Raw genomic sequence first — 21,262 nt, forward strand, 5'->3', positions numbered from 1 at the left:
CTCCATCCTCGCCGCGGCACCGACCGCCACCGCCGCCGCCGCTGCCACCGCCGTCGAGGCCCGCCTCCGCCGAGTCAGCTTTGGCGGTGGCGCCGCCGAGCGGGTTCGGCAGCAGCGCGAGCTCGAGTTCCCCGCCGAAGCCACACCCGCTGCCGCGCAGCGAAGCCACGTGCCGCAGCACCGCCGCCGAGTTCGCGTCAAGTCCCTCTTCCGGTGGCGTCGCCCCCCCTACCGCATCGGCGGCGGCCCAGAGCGCCTCGAGCCGCGCCGCCACCCGCCACCCCGCCTTCTCGAGGGGGGGCAAAAGCTGCTCCCGCACGAGCCGCCGCAGCGACGCCACCCGCGCCGCGTCCGCGCCCTCCGCGCCGTCCGCGCCGTCCGCGCCGACCGCGCCGACCGCGCCGACCGCGCCCTCCGCGCCCACCGCGCCGTCGGCAGCGCCGCCCTCCCCAAGCGCAGGCGCGAGCGACTCGGCGAGCAGCGCCTGTGGCGGGTGGGCGGCCGAGTGGGCGGACGGGGTGGCGGCAGCGTCGTCGCCTCGTCGGGCGGCGAGCGGCGGGCGGCGCACCATCAGCTGAGGGTTGAGGGAGGCGAGCCGGCGGCCAGCGGCCCCGGCAGCGGAGTCGTCGTCGGCGGCGGCGGCAGCGGCTGGCTCGCCAAGTACGCAGTGCGGGAGATAGTAGGTGTCGGAGAGAAAGTACCTGCGCCTGATGTCTGTCCACTGCGCCTCGGGCCCGGTGTGGACGGCGACCGGCGTGAAGGAGGTCTCCAGGCCGAGCGCCTTGAGCTCGAGCTGCACGACGGCGCAGGCGACGCCCTGGAAGAAGACGTTGAACGGGCACATCCCGTTGAAGAAAGAGTAGACGCCTCCCGCGCGCAGCAGCCGCGGCAGCTGCTCGTGGAAGTCGGCCATGTCGGCGTCGTGCTCGCCGTACGTGTCGTAGTACGCGGCGTCAAAGCTCGCCTCCTCCAGCCCTGGGAGCACGTCCTGCCAGCGGCCAAAGAGCACGCGAACGCCAGGGCGCGCCGTCCACCCGTCTCGCACCATCCGCGCGTGCACGGCCGGGTGCGCCTCGATGATGGTGTGCGAGCGCGGGCGACGCCTCTGGATGGCCGAGTCGATGATGCCCATCCCAAACCCCACGTTGAGCACGTCCGCGCCGCCGGCGCCGGCCGCGCAGAGGCGCTCGGCGTGCGCCTCCATCAGAGGCGTCTCCCACTCCATCATGACGGCATCGTCGCCTTCGTCGATCAGCCGGTCGCCGTCGTACTTGACGCCGCGCGAGAGGTACTCCGAGTTCTTGAGCGCCGTGAGCGTGCGCCGCTCTGCCGCCCCGAGGAGGAGCTCCGCGCGCACAGCCTCGTCGACGAGGAGGTCGACGATGGCCTGCTGGCCCGCATCGAGCGCGTGGTTGCCCGCGCAGCGGCCGCGCCGGTCGACCGCGTTCCACGGCGCGCCGGCCGCCAGCAGCGCTCGGACGATCGGCGCATGGCCGGCCGCGGCGGCGAGCATCAGCGGCGAGCAGCCACCCTCGTCCTCTTGGAAGCAAGGGTCACATCCTCCGGCGAGGAGCGACTCGACGCTGGCCGTGTCGCCCGACGACGCAGCCGCGAGCAGAGAATGAGCCAAGGCGTCGTCTGCGCTTTCGGGAGCAGACATGTGTGTGTTCGCCTGTAGAGTGCTGCGAGCGGTCGCGGGTGGGTGCGAGATGGTCGAGGGCGACCACTACTCGGGCCAGCCACGAAGGAGGTCGTACTCGTAGCCGGAGAATAGAAATTACGCGGGATCTAGATATTTTTAGTTCTAGGTATGTTGTTGGCAAACAAGACACAGAGCTCACACAGGATCATATCAGGGGTGGAATGTTTCTTGCGGCTTTGGAAGCTCACAGGCGCTGACCCGCGTTCATGTGTGTGCTGCCCTCTCCCGTGCCCCTCTCCAACCCGCCACCGCCCGATCTCCCCTCCCCCGCGTGCTGGCGTCCCCGCGCACAGGGCGCCGAGCGAGGCCGAGCCGGAGCTCGTCCGCGACACCGTCACCACTGCCGCCGCCGGCGCGTGCCTGGGCGCGGTCGTCGGAGCTGCCGAGTCGGCGTGGAAGCTGAACCGCGGGCCGGCGCCGCTGACCGACGCCGCCCGGCTGATGGGCTCGCACGCTGCCCTGCTTGGCACAATCGGTGCCGTCTTTGCCGCGACCGAGGTGCGCCCCGTGAATACCCCTCCCGGTCGTGTGCGCCCCGCATCTGCGCTCGGGTGCGTCTGACCGCCGGCGCGACAACGGCGCAGGCGGGAGCACACATGGTCAACGGCCCGTCCGACGCCAACGTGGTCGCCGCCGGCTGCGTCGCCGGCACGCTGCCCGGCTTGCGCGCGAGCAACCTCGGGGCGGCCTTTGCTGGCTGCCTCCTCTTTGGAGGAGCCCAAGCGCTGGGTGCCGACCTCCCCCTAACTCCACGTACCCCCCTGCCCTACCCAGGCTGCCCGCGCGCCAAGTCAGAGCATTGAATGCCCCGGACCCACTCAGGTGTCTTCAAGTCTTATGAGACGGCCGAGCACTGACGCTCCACATCGCCCGCGCCGATGCGCTCAGCCCGATGCGGTGCTGCGATGCTGCGTTTCTCGCGCCGACACCGGGCCTTGCGGGGCTCCCTCGCGCCGCCGCTGCAGACCACCATGTGTTTGTCGTTTGTTTAGCCCACACAGGTCACAGCGTACCCCGTACCGCCGGGCTCTTTTTCTCCCCTTCTTGTATATGCACATCGAACGCTATGCGGCGCGAAGATCGGCGCGGCGGTGCGGAGCGCGTGGAGGTGTAGGTCTCTGCTCGCGCGTCACCTCGAGTCCCTTCCCACTGCTTGATCCAACCCTTGGCCCTCTGATGTCCAGTGCAGCGCATGTACTCTTGGTGTGTGTGCTGTGGGCCCTCCTTGTCTCTGCAATAGACCGTGTGAGGTAACACCTACTACGCGAGCAGGGATTTTTCTTCCCCTCGCAGCTTCGACGAAGTCGCTCCTGTGTGGAGCTAGAGCCTCGGCTTGCCTCTGTGATGTGGTTCGCCACTCTGGTGCTGGCCTCAGCCTCCGCCGCTGTGACACCTGCGCACCCGCCACGGCTGCACTCGGCTCGGCTCGCTCCCAGCCGTGCGTGTCCGTCGATGAACTGGTTCGCCAACGCCTTCGCAAACGACGATACGCTCGGCGCTCGGGACAACGCTGGACTGACCAAGGAGAAGACAAAGCGGACAATCACGTGGAAGAGCTCCAGTGGCAAGACGAAACAGTCAACAGTGGTACCGGGCCAGAAGCTCCGCGACGTCGCCAGGGCGGCGGGGATTCCTATCAAGTACAGCTGCAACGAAGGGACGTGCAAGACGTGTCAGGTCAAGATGGGAGGTGGGATGGTCAAGGTGTGCGTGGGCAAGGTGCCCGATAAGGACGTCACGATAGTCTACAAGTAGTACTGCGAGTTGGCCTGCGGAGGCACCGCGACGTCTAATGTCGGTGTCCCGTGACGTAGCGTCCCCTCCCCGCAGCGCTCTCTCGCTCTCTCAGCCGTAGTTGACTCCCGCAGAACGCGCATGTGTCTTTATACTACGTGAACCAAACCACAAGCACAAGCAAAAGGTGTCCTCCAGTGTGTCACGCCGTCCCATCAGTGCCGCGCTGCCAAAACCGCCACCCGCGAGAACGACCCCTCGCCTGTTTGGGCGGACTGGGATCCTCCTGCGCTGCTGCGGGCTGCTGCCCGCTGCTGCGACCGACGAATTTGTACAGCCCGGTGCTGTCCGTCCGCAGCCGCCTGCCGAGGGCGGAGCCGCCTGTGCGCAGGGCGGAGAGCGCGCCGGTGTATCTGCTCCAGATCGATGGCGCTACCACCCAAACGATGAGGTTGATCACCCACGAGGGCGCGCGCGGGACGGCGACGCCCGCCGCGGCGGTCAGGTTGAAGCTGAGCGCGACCTCGAAGCGAGTAAGCGCATCGCCCGCCGCGGTCAGCCGCCCGACTGCCATCTCGACCGGGAGCTCCAGCCGCGAAGAGAGGGGGGAAGGCATCGCTACGCCCTGCGCAAGCCGCCGCCGGCTCTTGGCGTCGACAGACTGCGCCACCGCCAGAATCGCGCCTGGCCTCGTAGCGTCGGCCTCAACCTTGGCGCGGACCAGCAGCGACTGCGGCGGGACGGGCCACGGGAGGCGGACGCCGGCGGAGGCCCAGAGCACATTCTGTCGAAGGACGCGCAGCAAGATTCCAAAGTCGCAGAATCTATTCCACTCGGGGATCAGATCCACCTCTCGCAGCACCGATATCACCTCGGCAGCGGTGGCTCCCACGGTGCCGCTGGCCCGGATGCCGAGCAGCGAGTCCGGCTCGAGCCTCGTGTAGATGCGAAGTGACTGCTCTCCGTCGGCGAGGGTGCGCGCGTGGAAGAAGCCCGCAGATAGCAGATCCTCGTGCGCGGTACTGTCTAGATACATGCGCCCGGCAGCTTGCGGCTCGATGAACCCTTGCGGCGCAAATCTGCCACGGCGGAGGTCCGCTGCGTCGTCCGATGCCCACCACAGCGAGCCTGCGATAGCGGCGAAGAGGACGGAGATGGCGCTGGCCGCCGCTACCCTGCCGTCGTGCGCAATGTGCTGCGGGCGGGCGCACATGCGACGCTGCGCAACGCAGACGGATACACGGCCGTCCTCGGGAAAGAAGAATAACGTGCCCGGGCAGAGCTGCGCCGAGCGAGAGCAAGGGAGCGGCAGGCGGCGGCACCGTCGCAGGACGAGGCAGAGGAGAGCGACGCGACAGAGGAAGAAGCGACAAGAGAGAGAACGACGAGAGTGGGACGACCGCGGGGTGGCATGAAGGTTGCAGCGAGTGTGTGAGTGTGTGTGTGTGTCGTCCGACCACCCGCGGCGTGGCGTGCGCGGCGCTGCGCGCCGCTCTGCGAGCGCTTCTGCGCCCATCTCATCCTGCACTGCTGTGTGCAAGCTGGGTGACACTGGTGCAGGCTGATCTCGGGCTGCGTGAAAGCGGCAGGTGCGCGCCTCTCTCTGGTGCTGCTGCTGCTGCTGGTGGCTGCTGCTGCTGCAGATGCTGCTGCTGGTGCGGCGCGGCTCTGCGACTCGGCTCGACGCGCGCATCGCGGGCATCTGACGCGGCGGGCGGCGTCGAGGGCGGCAGCGGTGGCGGCTCGATGGTGGAGGTGGAGGGTGGTGGCTGTGGTGGACCTTTGAGTTTATAATGGTGGAGTACGAGGACTGGGGGTTCAACCGGGAGGCAGGGGGTTCGACCTGGCGACGGAGGACCGTGGGCCATCGCGGGGACGGACCCGCCGGAGGGCGCGTCCGGTAGATCCGGATGGTCTCACCTGGTGGGAGGCACCGAGGCGTCTGGGACGCTCCACTCTACCTTAAGCTCCTGAGGGGCGCGTGGTTGTAACCACGTAGTAGGACTACAACCCACCACAGACACCCTCCCCGCTCCTCACGTCAAATTTGTCTAGTGCTCAACGGCGCTAGCGGACGCGCGTTTGCTGCCTCGGACAAGAGACGAGCGGCTCCTTCGAGAGAGAGATTTTTAGAAGCCAACAAGAAATGTGTCACTTACTCTTCTCTCCTTCGGGCCAGATCATGATTACATGTATTCACAAGGTAGGAGGACAACCTCTAGCCATGCGAACCAAAAAGACTAAAAAGAATTATCGAAGAAGAAAGAAAGAAAACGTCCAACCCAAGTTAGGACGGAAAATGTTTTTTCAGGTTTCGCGGTGAGCTTCAGCTGGGTCAAGGACATCCCTGCCGCCACGATGGCCACGTCCGTCGCCGTCGCGGGCTCCTCCTCCGCCTCCGACTCAAAGCCATCAGGCGTAGCGCAAGCCAGCGTTATCTCGCAGTACATTGCTGCCAGCGCCGAGCTCCACCCGCCTCGCTCGGTGCGGCGAGGCGTGCGCGTGAGCAACGCCCTCGCTCGCTGGCGGTGTGCCTTTGACACAAACCCGGATAAACTGTCAGAGGAGGAGAGGGCAAAGCTGCACGCGAGATCGATGACGGTTGAGGACGTCGACGCGTTTGTCAGCCACAGCTGGGCGAGCAGCGGCCGCCGCAAGTGGATCGCCCTCTCGCTGGAGGAGACGGGCGCCGTTCCGATGGCCGCGGCGGTCGCTACTTCGATCGCCGCCATCCTCATCCAGCGGACGTGGGGACTACCGGGTGACATCTGGACGACGTGGGCGCCGGACGACGACGACGAACACTACAGTCGACTTGTCTTCTCGCCGCTGGCGTTTCTCTCCGGCCTGCTAGCAACCTTCATCGCGGGCGCCCTGTGTCTGGGTGTGTGCAAGCGCGTCTACTTCATCGACGGCATGTGCATCGACCAGTGCGACTCGGAGAAGAAGCTGCTCGGCATCCGGAGCATTGGAGGCTTCCTCTCCATCTCCTCGCAGTTTGTGGCGCTTTGGGACGAGCAGTACTTTACTCGTCTCTGGTGTGTGTATGAGCTCGCCGTCTACCGCGCCCTCAACCCGCGCCGGCCAGTTCTCTTCCTCCCGCTTCGCTTTCGCGCGAGCGTCACCGTCGGGTACCTCATGGTCCTGCTCAGTGCCACCGGCGTGGCCGTGTGGCCGTCGAGCTGCGCCCTCTTCTACGGGGATGACCTGAGCGCTCTGGCCAGCTCGCCCTATCCCTACGTGACGCTGTTCGCCTTCTGGGTTGCAATTTTCGCGTGTAGCCTCATGACGGTCGTCCTTGGAGCGAATCTCGAGCTGCAGCGGAGCTTGCTCCAGAGACAGCTCGAGTCGTTTGATGCCAGCCAGGCCGGGTGCTCGAGCCAGGCCGACCGGGCGGAGATCCTGGCCGCGATCGCAGGCATCTACGAGGGCGGCTTGGACGCATTCACCGAGATGGTGCGGTCCTCGGAGTTCAAGCGCCAAGTGATCGAGCTCCTGTCGACTCGACGTTTGGTGTGCGGACATTTCACCTTCTTGATGAGTCCGATGGTCTCCTTGATGGCGTTCGTTATCTGCATGTTCGGCCACCAGTCAGCACTCACCCAGATCATAACATTGACCGCCCTGGTCGCGTGGCTCGTCGCCGGATTCCCCTTCCTCAGTGCCCTGCTGCTCGAGCGAGGCAGCGGGGTAGTCCGCTCGCTGGGCATCACGTCCGACTCGACCCGCTTCCCCCGGCTCCTCTCGAAGGCATCTGCTGGGCGCCGGACGCTCGAGGGCGATCTCGATCACGACCTTGGGCTGGCGTGGGCGGCGTGCCGCTCCGCCTCCGAGGCGATCCTCTGCATGCTCGTCAGCATCGCCACCATCGTCTTTGCGATGGACCCCGGGTGGTTTGGACTAAATGCGGTTGCTTGCGTGCTGATTGCGCTGTGCAGTCATCTGCCCCTTGTGGCTGGTGCGTTCTGCATGCTAGTAAGGGGTGCCGCACCTGGGCGCGCGGAGCGTCGCAGCCGCGAGACACAGCCTGTTAGCATCCTGACTCGGGTGTGACCACCGAGCGGAGTGTGTGATACATATGTAAATTAGAGGTCATTAGAGTGCAAAAACGACTCTCGAGGTCTCGCGGGTATTCCATTCGGTTACAACTCTGGTCCCGGACGGCGCGGCGTGCGGACTAGGTCCAGCCCAGGGTGGCACAGATCTGACGTTTTGTGACATCCGTCATATCCGTGTTTTTCTCGTTGTTTTGTCGCTCGCTCCGCTCGCCACCTCACGCTCGGCCGTCCGGCCATGGCCAGTACCCCGCGTCTCAGTGAGACGCGTGGTACCATCCAACTCCGGTCGATGGGCTCGAATGCGCTCAGCCTCAGGAGGGACAAAACCACGCGAATTCTGCACGCCTCGCTGCGCCGCTGGCTTGACTGAATCAGGCAGCAGCAGGCTGCTGCTGCTGCCACAGCAGCAGCCTGCTGCGGCCCCATTACGCAAGTTAATGACTAGCAGCACTGCCGGGGGCATACGAGCCGCCAGAGCCGGTGTGCGGCTGTGCACTGCCACCTGCCCGCGGCTACGCACAATGTGCGCTCGCATTGGATGCCCTGCTGATGGACCTGCGTCGCCTAGCTGCACGAGAGCAATGCCGTAGGCGGCGGCCGTAGCATACACTGCGAGCACACTCGGTGCAGCTGCGAGGTGCAGCAAGAGCACGTCGTTCCTGCCTCTGATGCCACTCTCGCGGCTTGTAGCGCGTCACTCGCGCATGCTCTCCAGGAGCTATGGCGGGCGCGTGTGTGGGGCTGTAGCCTGTGTTTGGCCGGTTCTGAACCGTTTACTATCAGTACCATGCCTGGGCCACAAGAATCGCACACGGGGAGCGGCTCAGGGGCCCAGTAAGCCGCGGAATCGCCAAATGTCACAACCCATGCGCCATGCCACCCAGGGCTGGACCTAGTCTGCGGCGCGTTTTGCGTTATTCGACTCGCGCGCACAGACGCGTGCATGGAGCAAGAGCTCGAGGACCTGCAGCAGCGGTTCGCGCTACTCGAGGGCGACCGCAAGGCCTTCTATGAGCAGTCGCAGGTCACGCTCAAGCACAACAAGGACACTGCCGACGAGCTTCACGCGCCGAAAACAAAGACCTGAAGCAGGCGCTCTCAGCCCTCCGCAAGGAGCGCGCAAACTGTAACAAGGGTGTGACCGGGGCCCAGAGATAAAACTGCTGTGATGCCATGCGTGACCTAGTAGTGTCCCCAACTATGGGCGTGTCCACGTTGGAGCCAGGTGTGGTGTGGGCGCGAGAATAGCTCCGCCGTTCATGGAGGCAACCGATGCGAGTCGACTGGTGTGTGTCGTCGTGGTTTCGTAGCGGCCTGTGAAGAAGGGGGATAAAAAAGAATTCAATGGGATCTCATGGCTTAGAGGCTCGGGTTGCTTGGGGTCAAACTCGATGGTCGAGATGTCCCAGCGGTCACGCGCGTATGCCTCGCCGAGCGCACGCGAGACCCTTGCCCACAGCTTGCACTCCGCCTCGACGTCGCCCTGGAAGTGTGGCTTGTTGTACCACGGCCGCTCCGGGTTGTCCTTCTCGAGGTTCCGGTCGTAAGACTCGTGGCGCGCGGCAAGGACGGCGCGCCAGCGCTGCTCCGTCTCCGCAGGCCGGGGTTTCTCGACCATGAGCGCGTCCATCTCGACGTCCGAGTTCTCCTTGTCGCCGCCGCCGCCGGCGAGCGGCTTGCTCCGGCGGCGGCGGCGGCGGCGGCCAGACGCCGCCGCCGGCGCAGGTGCGGGCAGAGTCGCGCGCCCCGTCGGGTTGTCGGGCGAGGGCTCGCCGGCGGCGCGAGGCGCGTCGGCGCGAATCGTCGGCGCCGGCGGCGTCGGGTGCGGCGACGTCGGCCTGCGAGTCGCGAGGGCGGCAGCCTGCACCGGCGGCGGCCCGCAACGTCTCGCGGCGCGCCGCCAGCCACGCCGTGAACTCGTGGGCGATGTCGCTGTCGTCGGGCGGCTGGTACAAGCTCGACTCGATGTGATGCATAAAGGCCTCCATCTCGGCCGCGGTCACGTCGTCGGGCGCGTGTCGACGGGCTGCAAGGCCGTGGTCCGCACGGCGGGGCGGCTGCGCCAGGACTGGCGCGTCGTTGACGACGAACCGAAAAGCAAAAAGGGCTGGACGACGGCAAGCCCGGCTGCATCTCGCGCCGGGACGGCGACCGGCGGGCGGTCAAGCACGACCTCGAGGGCGGTCAAGCACGACCTCGAGGGCGGTCAAGCACGACCTCGGAGAGGGTTGCGAGCACGAGACGCCGCCCGCTTTGTGAGCAAAAAAAAACAAAACGCCAGGGTCCTTTCGGCAGACAAGCCTACAGGGGACCTAATACATGTGTGTATATGCTCTCCTGCCTCGTCCTGACCGCAGGCTGCTGGCAGGGAGCGCCGTGGCCCACTCTGCGCCCGATCGGCACCATCGAGACGTGCTTCACGGAGAAGTTCGCAACGCCTCGGCAGGGTGCGGTCGTCCCCGATGCACTCGCGAGGCTCAAGCTCGACACGCTCGAGGACGGCGTCGACGCACGCGCAGCGCTCGACGGCCTCGAGGCTTACTCGCACGTCTGGCTCGTGTGGGCGGCTCACCTCAACGGCCACGCTGCCGCGCGTGCAAAGGTGCAGGCGCCGCACCTTCGAGGAGGCCGCACCGGTGTCTTCGCCACGCGTTCGCCCTTCCGGCAGAACCCTCTCGGCCTCTCGCTGGTGCAGCTTCGCGGCATCCAGGGCGACACCGTGCTGCTGAGCGGTGTCGATCTGGTGAGTGGCACACCAGTCATCGACTTGAAGCCCTACATCCCCGCATACGATGCGCCTGCGCCGGGCTCCACATGCCGAACCGCAGACTGGGTCGACCCGCCCACGCTGCCGGTGCGCTTCACGCCTGAGGCTACCGCCGCGCTGGAGCGGTTGCGGCCGGCTGCCTCCAAGAGCCACACGCCCGGACTGCTCGACGCCGCCTCTCTCCGGAGCACGCTCGAGCAGTCGCTCGCCGCGGACCCTCGGCCGCTCTACCGCTGGCGGCGCGACGGCGGCGACGGTGCGGAGTACTCGGTGAGAGTGGACGGCGTCCGCGTGCTTGCGACGATCTGCGACGCGGCGGTCACCGTGCAACGGCTAGGCATGGATGACGAGGACTGCGACACTACCAGTGTGTGAGGTGTCAGTTTCAGGTGACATGATTGAATAAATAATACGATTACGAAAACGAACAGTCAACTATGAGACGAGATGAATAGCGGATTAGCCATGTGCACGAGTCTTGGTGATGGTGTGTAAAAGGGACGGGTTCCAGAGAGAGAATGTGTGTGTTCCCTGGACCCTAGAGGCCCTACGCGCGGCGTGAGAGCTCGCTTCCCGTCTTGTTTTCGCTGCTGGCAAAAACAATCTTGGAGTCTCGTCCCGTCTCGGACTACCCGCCTGGCGGCCGCAGTGCCCGCAGAATCGGCGGCGGTAGGGTGAGCCGGTGGCCAGCGGCAGCAGCGCCGATAGACAAGAGGTTGGAGCAGAGGACATAGGCGGCCGCGCGTGAATTCTGTCCGCGCTGCAGCATTGTGAGTGTGTCCACGGAGAAGGTGGAGAAGGTGGTGAAGGCGCCGCAGAATCCAACGCCGAGCAGAAGGTTCGCCCGCCTGAAATAAGCATGACGGAGTTGCGTGTGTCTTGCAGACATGTGTGGGCTCGCAGATCACCTGGCTGCTCCGTTTCCAGCCAAGCTCCCGAGCGCAAAGCTTCCGACGACGTTCAGTGCGAGGATCGCAGCGGGGCCAACGTTGTGCTGCTTGGCGATTTCAGACACGCCGAAGCGGAGGATGGCGCCTGGCACTGCACCGGCGCCAACGAGAGCGGCCTCCGTCGGGAGTCCCATGGGTCCGAAGGACGCGCCTGCACCCGGGCTGTGGGGGGGGGCGGCCGATAGCCAATCCTCGCCCTGCTGGGTGTGAATAGGACGTATTTTCTTCTCAATAACAAGGCTGTGAACCAGCGCCATGGGAGGTATTTTCTTCTCAATAACAAGGCTGTGAACTGCTCGCAACATGCGTGTCGCGCACTCATTCATGACCGGTCTCAATGCCCCACCCCCCTGCGCGCGGGCCTTCTAGGCCCGCGGGTAGTCTCCCCCCATCCCCAAGGGCCTCCAGGGCTCGCACCTCAACCTCTCACAGACCCCCAGCGCATAGCGCCATACGACGTATTTTCTTCTTATAACAAGGCCTCTGTGAAGGAATCCTGTGAAGACCAGCGCATAGCGCCATAGGACGTATTTTCTTCTCATTCACAGACCAGCGCAAAGAACATGCGTGTCGCGCACTCATTCATGACCGGTCTCAATGCCCCACCCCCCAGCGCGCGGCCGCGGGCCTTCTAGGCCCGCGGGTAGTCTCCCCCCATCCCCAAGGGCCTCCAGGGCTCGCACCTCAACCTCTCACAGACCAGCGCATAGCGCCATAGGACGTATTTTCTTCTCATAACAAGGCTGTGAAGACCAGCGCATAGCGCCATAGGACGTATTTTCTTCTCATTCACAGACCCCAGCGCAAAGAACATGCGTGTCGCGCACTCATTCATGACCGGTCTCAATGTCCTACCCCCCTGCGCGCGGGCGGGCCTTCTATGCCCGCGGGTAGTGGCTCCCCCCATCCCCAGGGCCCTAGCCAGGGCCTCCAGCCTCCAGCCTCCAGGGCTCGCACCTCAACCTCTCACAGACCAGCGCACAGCGCCATAGGACGCGTATTTCCTTCTCAATTAACAAGGCTGTGAATCAATATCTCCCACCCCGTGCGGGTAGTCTCCCCCCACCCATCCCCAGGGCCTCCAGGGCTCGGGGGCTCGCACCTCAACCTCTCATAGACCAGCGCAAAGCGCCATAGGACGTATTCCTTCTGAATAACAAGGTCTGTGAACAGAGTTGGTGCACCGAGCAGCTCCGCAACTCGAGATCCTCGAGAGTTCACGCGGAGTCGGCTGGGGCTATACCAGACAGGCCTGTGGGCCCAAGCCTGTGGGCCCAAAAAGAATGTACGTAAGCGCTACTGAAAAAGAAGTTTAAAAAGTAATTCATCTCCGCGCCCTTTATCCACCCTGCCACCCAAGAGAAAAAGGACTGTGATCGTGATTTCTTGTTGGTTTTCAATCGCTCCCCCTCTCCCCCGCCCCCAATCGACCCCGGAGAGTTCCGAATTCACGAATGCATCGCCGCCATCGGCGGTCGGTGTGGCTTCGGCGGGCAGACCGATGTTCCGCCGCTATTCCGCCCCGCCCCCGCCCGCCCCTTCCGATGCCGCCAACACTGTCGACCCAGCGAGCGGCGAGAATGAGGAGGAGCAGTGGGACTGGCAGCTGCAAGAGCTGCGCGGCAGGCTCAAAGTGCAGCTTCGTGCTTCGTCGGACGCAGTCGGGGTGCTGTCGCATGCCTTTGAGGCTAAGAATCCAGGAGATGTCGAGAACAGCAGCCCGCCCCAGCTGAGTCGTCTGCCCAGTGCGCATGCCCAGCTAGCTCTCGCCAGCGAGGCGCTCGGCAGGAGTACCAGCAGCTGTGCCGAGAGGGTTGGCTGGTTTGTTCGCCGGTGGTGCGGCTGCTGCTCCCCAGCAGAGACGCGAGGCAAGGAGCACGGCTCACACGCGCAGGTGGCACTGCGGAAGGTGGCCTCGTTCCGCGCATCTGTCCGCCCCGTCTACGGCATGATTTTCCTCATCCTAGCGGCTTGGCTCTGCCTCGCGGGAGTGCATTGCCTGATCCGTGGGCACGCGGCCAATGCACTTCCGCACAGGTCAGATTTCCCGACAGCGGTGTTTGCGAATGCGACGATGCTCATGAACGCAAGCGATTCGCTTCCCAGCGTTGTCACAGCCATCGAGACTCCCTCTCTCAGCGGCGCTGGTCAGGTGACGGACAGTGAGCCAGGCGCGTCGGCGCCGCCCGCCCGCGGCGCACCTTGCACCCCTGCAAAAAAGGGCGACGCGACGGTCACAATGTGCGAGCCCTTTTGCCTCGTCAAGGCAGCCAAGTTCCACTGCACGATATGCAAGTGCAAGGGCTGCGACTTTTGCTCGGCGAACGGCAGCCAGCGACCGGTCGCACCTCCAGTCAAGCTCACCAAAGTGGCCTCTCCTCCCACCGCGTCTCCACGGACGCGTAATGCGACGGAGTTTACGGAGCGCTCCACCGGCCGCAGCAGCGTCGTCAAGGCAGATGGAGGCAGCCGTTTGCCCGGCGCCTCTTTGATCCCCTTGTGAGTACCTTGAGCGGCGCCATCATCGACAAATATGGGCGAGACGGAAACCAAACTCGTGCTTGATGACGGTGCGGTCGGTCGCGGTACCGTACGCGGAATTGGCGTGCGCGAGTATAGGCAGCCCGCTCTTCGCGAGAGTGGAGAGCGTGGGTGTGCGATGTGTGTAGACTGGACCCGTGCTGTCCAAAGAGACTAGAGAGGAGCCCCCGGTGGAGAGCGGGAGCCAAGAGCCGAATCTCTGGGAGAGAGCTCTCTAATCTCTGCTCTCTCTCTGGCACGTGGCAGCCTCACTGCACTCTTGAAACTCTTCTCTAAACCTCTCTCTATCTTTATCTCTGGTACACGGCGCGTAGTACGGCCGCACCCCGCCCCGCATAGACCACACTCCACAGTGCCACAGAGGCCACCTAAATAAATAAATAACGGACACCTCTACTTACTGTGAGATGGGTAAAAAGGAACAGGTCCCCGCCCTTGCGATCTTTGTGCAGGGTTGCGTCGCAAGGGTTCTTTGTGGGTGTGGTCGGCCACTAGCCGGGGTCGTCCTCCCGAGATGGGGGACTAGCACTAGCCGTCTTCCACATGGTCCCTCGGGTCCCTGCTGCTCCTAATCTCTTCGTACATCCTCCTGCTGATCTCCGCAACATCCTGCTCCCTCCCTCGTAGCACCTTAGTTAAATTAATAAATTATTTGGCCGGCCGTCCGGTCGAGGCTCGAGCGGGTCGTACGAGCGTGGCACATGAGTTTCCCTGCATAAGTGTTGCATTGTCTCTCGATTTTGGTAACAAGCAGGGCATGTGGGCGTGTCAACCATCTCGCGCAGTCTCTCTGCTGATCGCCCCAGGCGGCCCGGCCTCGAGCCCAGCCTCGCCAGCGACGACAAATGCGGCGGCGGCGGCGACGTAGAGCACCGACACGAGCACCCCGAGTGTCGGCGCGAGCTCGAAGCCTTGGTCTCTCAGCAGCACACCGATGGCGAGCGGCGCAAGGTTTCCCACCAGCGTGAGCGTCGAAAACACGCCTTGAGACAGCCCCTGCAGCCGCGCCGGCGTGGCCGCCTGCAGCGCAGCCACCGTCGGGCCGAACCAGCTCTCCGCCGCAAGGTACTCGAGGAAGAGGGCGGCGAGGGAGAGCTGAAGCGTCGGCGCGCTCAGCGCGGCCAGCCAAAACGGCACTGCGACCAGAGAGCCGGCCGCAGGAACCCACTGGCGAGCCCTCGGCTCCGCGGCTCCGCGGCGGTCTGCGAGGGCGCCGCCGCCGAGCGCAGAGGCGGCGCCGGCGACGCCGTTGACGGACGCCTTGAGTAGCGCGAACTGGGCGCCGATCTCGTCGGGGAAGGCGCCTGATGCGGCGGCGGGGCTCAGCAGCAGACTGCAGCTCCTCTCGGCTGGCTGCGGCGGGGTGGGGCGCCTCGGTAAAAGGGGACAACCCACACGCCGAGCGCGAAGCCGGCGAGGAAGCGGAGCGCGGAGGCGGCGAGGAGCCAGCGGACGACCGGCGGCGCGAGGAGCTCGCTCAGGTCGTCTCGCAGCGAGGAGAGGGCGCTAACCTGCTGCGCCGTCGCAGCCTCCTCTCCCGCCGCTTCCTCCCTGCCCTCGCTGGCCACGGGCGGGAGGGAAGGCAGCGCGACCGCGGCGATCAGGGCGACGCCGACGCCGGTCGCGCCGGCGAGCTGCGACACGCCGCGCCAGCCGAGTGGCCCGTCGAGGAGGATGGAGAGCGCCGCCAGCCCGCCTCCGATGTAGACACCCGACGAGTAGACTCCGAGGACGGTGGCGCGCGAGGAGGGGGCGGAGATCCGGCCGAGGGCGACGTAGGCCGCGGGGTTGCAAAACGCCTGCGAGAAGCCAAGCAGGAAGCGCGAGCCGAGCACGTCGCCGAAGCTCGAGGCCGCCGCCTGCCACAGCATGGCGAGCGACCAGAGCACGCCCGAGGTGGGCAGCAGGGTGCGGGCGTCCGCCTTGTCGACGGCGAGGCCGGCGAGGAATGAGGCGAACGAGAAGACGGCAGCGAAGCCGAGGGACGCCAACAGCCCGTACTGCGCCTGGTCGAAACCCAGCTCCACATTCATGAAAGCTCGCGACGCCTCGGCCACCGCCGCCGCGGGCTGGCCGGCGCGGTCAGTAAAGTCGACGAGGTAAAAGATTAGGGACCGGGACCACTGGTTGACGGTGAAGAGCGCGAGGAGGGATCCGACACACGCGGCTTGCCTCACGGGCGACAAGGGCACCAGCGGTCTGTCATCTTCAGGAGCTGCCGAGAGATGCAGCTGCCGCCGCCGCCGCCGTGGCTGCAACAGTGACGCGTACGAGGAGCGGGTGGGAGGAGCCGCCACCGTATCGTACGGCGTGCTCGATTTGCTCATGCGGAGCGCCGGCCGCCGGGGCGAGACCAGCGAGCAGCAGCAACACGCAAGAACAAACAGCACCATTTGCTTCCGAGGGGGACCTTGCCCCTACCCAGGGCGCACGACGCGCTGAGTTGCCAGGAACGGCAACTGGGGTCCGTTCTGACTAGACACGTTCTGGCCCTCGCCATTCTGATCATTCCTGGAACACCCTCGGACCGACCCAGGTGGCCGGCCGGGTAAAACCCGGGTATACCCGAGAATTCTCAGGTACTCAGGTATATATACCCGAAAAATACCCGGAGAATGACGACGGCTTCATTGATACGCGCTGGGTCGAGCTCGAGGAGCTGTACGACAACTCTCTGCGGCAAGCAGAACCTGAACCTGGCACTCAAGGCGTACCGTACCGCACGGCGGAGAAAAAGGCGGTGGACGACGCCATTGTCGGCTTTGAAGAGGATGACGAATAGGAGGCGGCATAATCGTGTGGTGAGTGCTTTGAGTGGGCGGCTGTCCCGTATATTGGTTATTGCAATATAAGGGCTGTTCGTCGTTGTGCCTGTCTGCTGCTAGTGGAGAGAGAGAGAGGCTCCGGGTCTCAGCGCCTCAGGCGGGCCCAGTGGCCGGTGTTCTGAACGTTCGGAGAACGCATTCCCAGCCTTGCCATTCTGATCATTCCCCTTACCTTGTCAACTCAGACGACGCGACGGCGCACGACGTGCGCCACTTACGTGCTTACCCAACAAGAGTCACGACTCTCACAGTGATTTGGGCTCGGAGGTGTGGACAAACCAGATCCCACTATGTTATATCATAGGATATAACATACTGAGATACCAGGCTCTTCCCTGGCATATCAGCTATCAAGAAACCGTCGGACTTCTAGGAGGAGGAGCTCTGTGTTCTGCTTTTTCGACATATCCCACAGAAAACATCCGGGCCATGGGAATATCGGTCCAGACACTCTGGGTTCTGGTTTTTCGAGGTGTGAACGATCTCCCCGTGGAGGGGTCATTCCGGCGGAATGACCCTTCATTAACTAATCGGATTCCGAATGGGTCGAACGGGAGTACTAAGACAGCAGCATGTTCTGGGTGGGAGGAACCCTTTGGGGGGAACCGTTTTATCGCTCCAGGCATTATGGTTTCTGGTTTCTGGTTTCTGCTCCGAAAGCGAGGTTGGCGGCGCGCCGCGCTGCCACGCACTTTTGTGGCTCACGGGAGGGAGGCCTGCGATGCGGTCGAGTCCGCCAGGCTGCCGCGATCCCGAGCGGAAACGCCGTGGCAGCCAACATGGCTGCCTCGTGCATCGGACGCCGACCGGCGGGGCCGTTGCTTGTCATGCCCAAGCCCTGAAAGGCTGAGCTGTGAAAGGCAGGCGTTGTGCGAGTGTTTTGAGTACCTATCGCCTATCAATAGAGTGTTTGGATCTACTCTGTTGGAGACAGAAAGAAGCTCTATCACAACGTCGGCGGAGCGGCCAATGCGCGCGGCGATCTTGAGGGCACCACCAGGAGCTGGCAAGGCCTCATCGCACGCTACCACACGTGCCGATCCGTGCCGAGAATTGCCCGCACCCGGCGTTGACAACCTCAGCTTAACACTCATCACCAGTCGCGACCAATCGGAGCAGAAACCAGAAACCAGAACGCAGATCCCGTTCCGTTTTCGCGGTTCCCATTTGAAAAAAAAATCGGAGGGGGTACACCTGTTCATTGGCCGGAATGAGCTCATTAGGACGAAGCGGGAGATGTCTTCACACCGCAGAAACCAGACCCACAGGCAGATCCCACGGGAAATCGAGGCGGGTGTCCCAGAAAACAGATCCCAGAAAAAACAGAGCGCGCCGCAGAAACCGACCGACCCCTGGGTTTTCGGCTATGGGAAACCGCCATGGGAAACCGCAGCAGAAACCCTATGGGAAACCGACGTCTGGTATCTGCTTTGTCCACGAATGTGGGCTCGGCAGCTTGTCAGCCCTCAGCCGATGCTGGGGCCGGTCCTACCTGTAGCCGAGAGAGCCCGCGCCGATGAGTTCGACGCGGTCGGGGGGCCTTGCGGAGAGGTCGCCCTGTTCACGCGCGCGCGAGACGTGCAGACAGGGTTGCCAGGTGAGAGCGAATGGCGCGGTTCACGCCTCGCACAACAGAGAGAGAGATGCGCTCTGCATGGTGGGACATAAAAGAGAGCGAGTACTTGGGCGAGTAGGCCGTGCGGTCGACGCTGTTTTAGCCCCCCGCTACCCGGTTGGCCCTGTTCACGCGCGCGCGAGACGTGCAGACAGGGTTGCCAGGTCGCAGGTGAGAGCGAATGGCGCGGTTCACGCCTCGCACAACAGAGAGAGAGATGTTTTGACGTGTGAGAGAGATTTTTAGCAATACCTGTTTGTGTTTGACGTGTGTGTGCGCGTAAAGAAAGAAAGAAAGAAAACAGACAAACCCAAACGAGGGATGTGTGTGCCTGTCGTGCCCCCGGCTCGGACATAAAATTCTTTTCCACTTGGTGTACCTGTGTTAGTGCCAGTGCGCGCCGGTCCCGTGCCCTGTGTAAAAGAAAGAAAGAACACAGAGAACCACCCAAACGAAGGATAGGGGAGGAGGACAGGGTCCACACCTGCACGAGCAGGATTTTGGAAGGACGTGCCCTGTATAAATAAATAAATACAACGGACATCCCAAGCTCGGGCTGAAAAAAAGAAAGAAAACAGACACCCCAAGGGAGGGGTGGGAGAACGGCACGCCGCCACCACACAGGGATTTTAAGGAGAGGGGTGTGGTGCGCTAGCCGTCGCCCACCCTTGGGCGTCCGCCTCTTCCTATCTCACTTCGCAGTCTCTCTCCCATTCTTGCCGCGACCTTCATGCCACCTCTCGGTCGTCCCACTCTCGTCGTTCTCTCTCTTGTCGCTTCTTCCTCTGTCGCGTCGCTCTCCTCTGCCTCGTTCTGCGCCGCCGCCGCCGCCTGCCGTTCCCTTGTTCTCTCGGCTTCTTTCGCCTCTCGGCGCAGCTCCACCCTCCTTGCTGCATATCCTGGCCCCTCGAGTCTATCGCTCGCGCTGGGTCGAGGACAGGCCGGTTGTAAAATTCTTTTCCACTTCGATCTCTACAAAGAGTTTAGGTACTTCTTGCTTGGCCGGACCGCTCGGAGCACTTGGAGCACTTGGAGTGCAGTCTCGGACCTCATGCTGAAATTCTGCAAAAACCTGGCCGGCCCCTGCCCAGACGTGGGTATTGCTAAAAATCTCTCTCTCTGCCCTGCCCCTACCTACCTACCTACCTACCTACCCTACTTATGGGAAACTAAAAAAGAAATCACCGGGGGTGAAGGTGGGGTACTATACCAACTAAAGTGATGGATGGTGGTACTCTCCTGCAACCACAGTCCTTCCTGTGACATGGCAGGCCACTCTCAGGCCCTACATGCTACAAGCATCAGATCACCCTTTTGGGGCCGTTTGACATCGTGATTTCCCCGGAAATTTTCTTTTTCTGCTGTGAAAATTCCAGCGTGAAGAGAGGGGAAAACCCGACGGGAGGGCGCAGACATACCCTACCTACCCCGGCATGAGGTCCGCCCAAGCAAAAATACAATAAACGTAAGTTTCGAAAGCTCATCAGCTGGCCACGTCACGGCCAGCAGCCGGCGAGCCTGCCTTGCTCTGTCTCTCACCCTCCGCTCTCGTCTCAGGAGTCTCATCACGTCGGTGGGAGATGCGCTGTGGGCTCGGGATTGCCACCAGTTTCCAACACCGCAGAGCATCAACCGCAACTTTCGCTGTAGGGATCCCTAGGTGCGGCCTCGCTCTCTTTCTCTCTCTCTCTCTCTCGCTCACTCACTCTCTCCCTCCCTCCCTCCCTCCCTCCCTCCCTCACTCCCTCCCTCCCTCCCTCCCTCTTTCTCTCTCTCCCTCTCTCTTTCTCGCTCTCCAGCGTGGTCTGCACCTTAGCTCGTGATACGGCCTCGCTGCAGTCTCGACGTGTCGGCTGCCTCTAACTTCGAGGGTGCCTCTCTGTCGGCTGCCTCTAACTTCGAGGGTGCCTCTCTCTAGGCTGCCCCGCTGTATTCTGACCGCCGCTCGCTCACGCGTTTCGCGCCGATAGGTGTTTGCTCGTGTATGCCTCCGCTTGGCGTGCAGCTGCTTGTATAAGCCACCGCCGATCGGTGATTAGATGCGACCAGAGAGTATACTGCCGCGGGTAGTCACCTCGGTCAGGCCCCCCTGCCTGGTGCGTGGTCGAGCCCCGCGGCAGGTTCCTTATAATGACTCGACCACGCACCGGTGTGGGGGGCCCTCGTTTTTGTCTGAGATCAGGCACCGCCGAGAAGAGATCACACGAGATGCCGATGCAGATGTGTCATGCAGATGTGGTGCGTGCGCTCTCACTTCCCACGTGGCTCCCCTCGCCCAAGCCGCAGGTGTGATGGACAAATCACCACGCATGGTTCCGGAAGCAGGTTTGGCGCCGTGCCCTACCCGGTAGTGATCCTGTCCGGTCACGGTGGGTCACAAAGTCGCACATCATTGCCTGTTCGTCCTCTCCTCCCTTTCCCAGTCCTGGGCGGTGCCCCCCTGGCTTGCGCCCTGCTGCGACCTCGGCTGCCCTCGCAGCAGCCTCCCTCGCCGCTGTCGCCACGCGACCTTCGCCGCAGCTGCGCGAGTGCCGCCGCCTCTTCCACCGTCGCCAACTCTTCCCTCGCCCTCGCCGCTGCTGCCGCCCTCTCCGCTTCTGCCGCCCTCTCCGCTGCTGCCACCCTCTCCGCTGCTGCCGCCCTCTCCCTTTCCTGCCGCCGCGGCCGCTCCGCTGCCGCGCCACCGCTGCTGCCGGCCTCTGCTCCTCCGCCACCCTCTCCTCCGCCAGCCGTGCCACCTCCCGGATGACCCTCTCCACTGCGCGGCTCCTCCTCCTACCGCTGCTGCTCCTACACGCGGCGCTTCCCTGGCGGGCCCTCCTCCGCGACCGCCTTTCGCTTCGCCGCATTCTTCTGCGTCCGCGCGGTGGTGGGGCGCGGCGCTGGAGCGGTCTCGTCGTCGCTGGAGCCCGCCGGAGTCTCGTCGGCGAGGGAGCTCGAAGCGCGCTTCTTGGCTCCCGCCGTGCGCTTGGCTCCCGCCGCCGGCTTCCGCTCGATGAGTACGTACGCGGCCGCCTTGAGCAGCGGCGGCAGCGTCGGCAGCGGCGTCTGCGGTGGCGGCGGCTGCCGG

The 21,262-nt window shown here is 63.9% G+C and overlaps 8 protein-coding genes across 8 annotated transcripts; 4 read left to right on the plus strand and 4 right to left on the minus strand.

Annotated features, from left to right (window-relative positions):
* Window positions 1–664: 664 nt before the first annotated feature.
* On the minus strand, window positions 665–1,660 carry EMIHUDRAFT_68769 (hypothetical protein; the record flags this gene model as incomplete). The annotated part of the gene is made up of 1 exon (XM_005758541.1): window positions 665–1,660. A coding segment is annotated over one exon (996 nt), but the record flags the coding sequence as incomplete, so codon positions are not given.
* Window positions 1,661–1,709: 49 nt separating this feature from the next.
* Window positions 1,710–2,961, plus strand: EMIHUDRAFT_453530 (hypothetical protein; the record flags this gene model as incomplete). The annotated part of the gene is made up of 4 exons (XM_005758542.1): window positions 1,710–1,750; window positions 1,996–2,200; window positions 2,287–2,431; window positions 2,525–2,961. The coding sequence occupies 4 exons, from the start codon at window positions 1,710–1,712 to the stop codon at window positions 2,557–2,559; spliced, it is 426 nt and encodes a 141-aa protein (XP_005758599.1). The 3' UTR covers window positions 2,560–2,961.
* Window positions 2,962–3,154: 193 nt separating this feature from the next.
* EMIHUDRAFT_219518 (hypothetical protein) lies at window positions 3,155–3,457 on the plus strand (the record flags this gene model as incomplete). Its single annotated transcript, XM_005758543.1, has 1 exon — window positions 3,155–3,457. One exon carries the CDS (start codon window positions 3,155–3,157, stop codon window positions 3,455–3,457), a length of 303 nt encoding a protein of 100 aa, XP_005758600.1.
* A 90-nt stretch (window positions 3,458–3,547) lies between these two features.
* On the minus strand, window positions 3,548–4,472 carry EMIHUDRAFT_219519 (hypothetical protein; the record flags this gene model as incomplete). The annotated part of the gene is made up of 2 exons (XM_005758544.1): window positions 3,548–3,817; window positions 3,960–4,472. The coding sequence occupies 2 exons, from the start codon at window positions 4,470–4,472 to the stop codon at window positions 3,548–3,550; spliced, it is 783 nt and encodes a 260-aa protein (XP_005758601.1).
* A 1,322-nt stretch (window positions 4,473–5,794) lies between these two features.
* EMIHUDRAFT_219520 (hypothetical protein) lies at window positions 5,795–8,581 on the plus strand (the record flags this gene model as incomplete). The annotated part of the gene is made up of 3 exons (XM_005758545.1): window positions 5,795–7,394; window positions 7,536–7,589; window positions 8,379–8,581. 3 exons carry the CDS (start codon window positions 5,795–5,797, stop codon window positions 8,579–8,581), a joined length of 1,857 nt encoding a protein of 618 aa, XP_005758602.1.
* Window positions 8,582–9,823: 1,242 nt separating this feature from the next.
* Window positions 9,824–10,636, plus strand: EMIHUDRAFT_107010 (hypothetical protein; the record flags this gene model as incomplete). The annotated part of the gene is made up of 1 exon (XM_005758546.1): window positions 9,824–10,636. The coding sequence occupies one exon, from the start codon at window positions 9,824–9,826 to the stop codon at window positions 10,634–10,636; it is 813 nt and encodes a 270-aa protein (XP_005758603.1).
* Window positions 10,637–10,799: 163 nt separating this feature from the next.
* EMIHUDRAFT_219523 (hypothetical protein) lies at window positions 10,800–11,345 on the minus strand (the record flags this gene model as incomplete). The annotated part of the gene is made up of 3 exons (XM_005758547.1): window positions 10,800–10,808; window positions 10,992–11,109; window positions 11,170–11,345. The coding sequence occupies 3 exons, from the start codon at window positions 11,343–11,345 to the stop codon at window positions 10,800–10,802; spliced, it is 303 nt and encodes a 100-aa protein (XP_005758604.1).
* A 3,175-nt stretch (window positions 11,346–14,520) lies between these two features.
* On the minus strand, window positions 14,521–16,079 carry EMIHUDRAFT_219526 (hypothetical protein; the record flags this gene model as incomplete). Its single annotated transcript, XM_005758548.1, has 2 exons — window positions 14,521–15,039; window positions 15,144–16,079. The coding sequence occupies 2 exons, from the start codon at window positions 16,077–16,079 to the stop codon at window positions 14,521–14,523; spliced, it is 1,455 nt and encodes a 484-aa protein (XP_005758605.1).
* Window positions 16,080–21,262: the final 5,183 nt, after the last annotated feature.

This window comes from Emiliania huxleyi (genome assembly GCF_000372725.1).
Source record: "Emiliania huxleyi CCMP1516 unplaced genomic scaffold EMIHUscaffold_86, whole genome shotgun sequence".
Taxonomy (NCBI): Eukaryota; Haptophyta; order Isochrysidales; family Noelaerhabdaceae; genus Emiliania; species Emiliania huxleyi.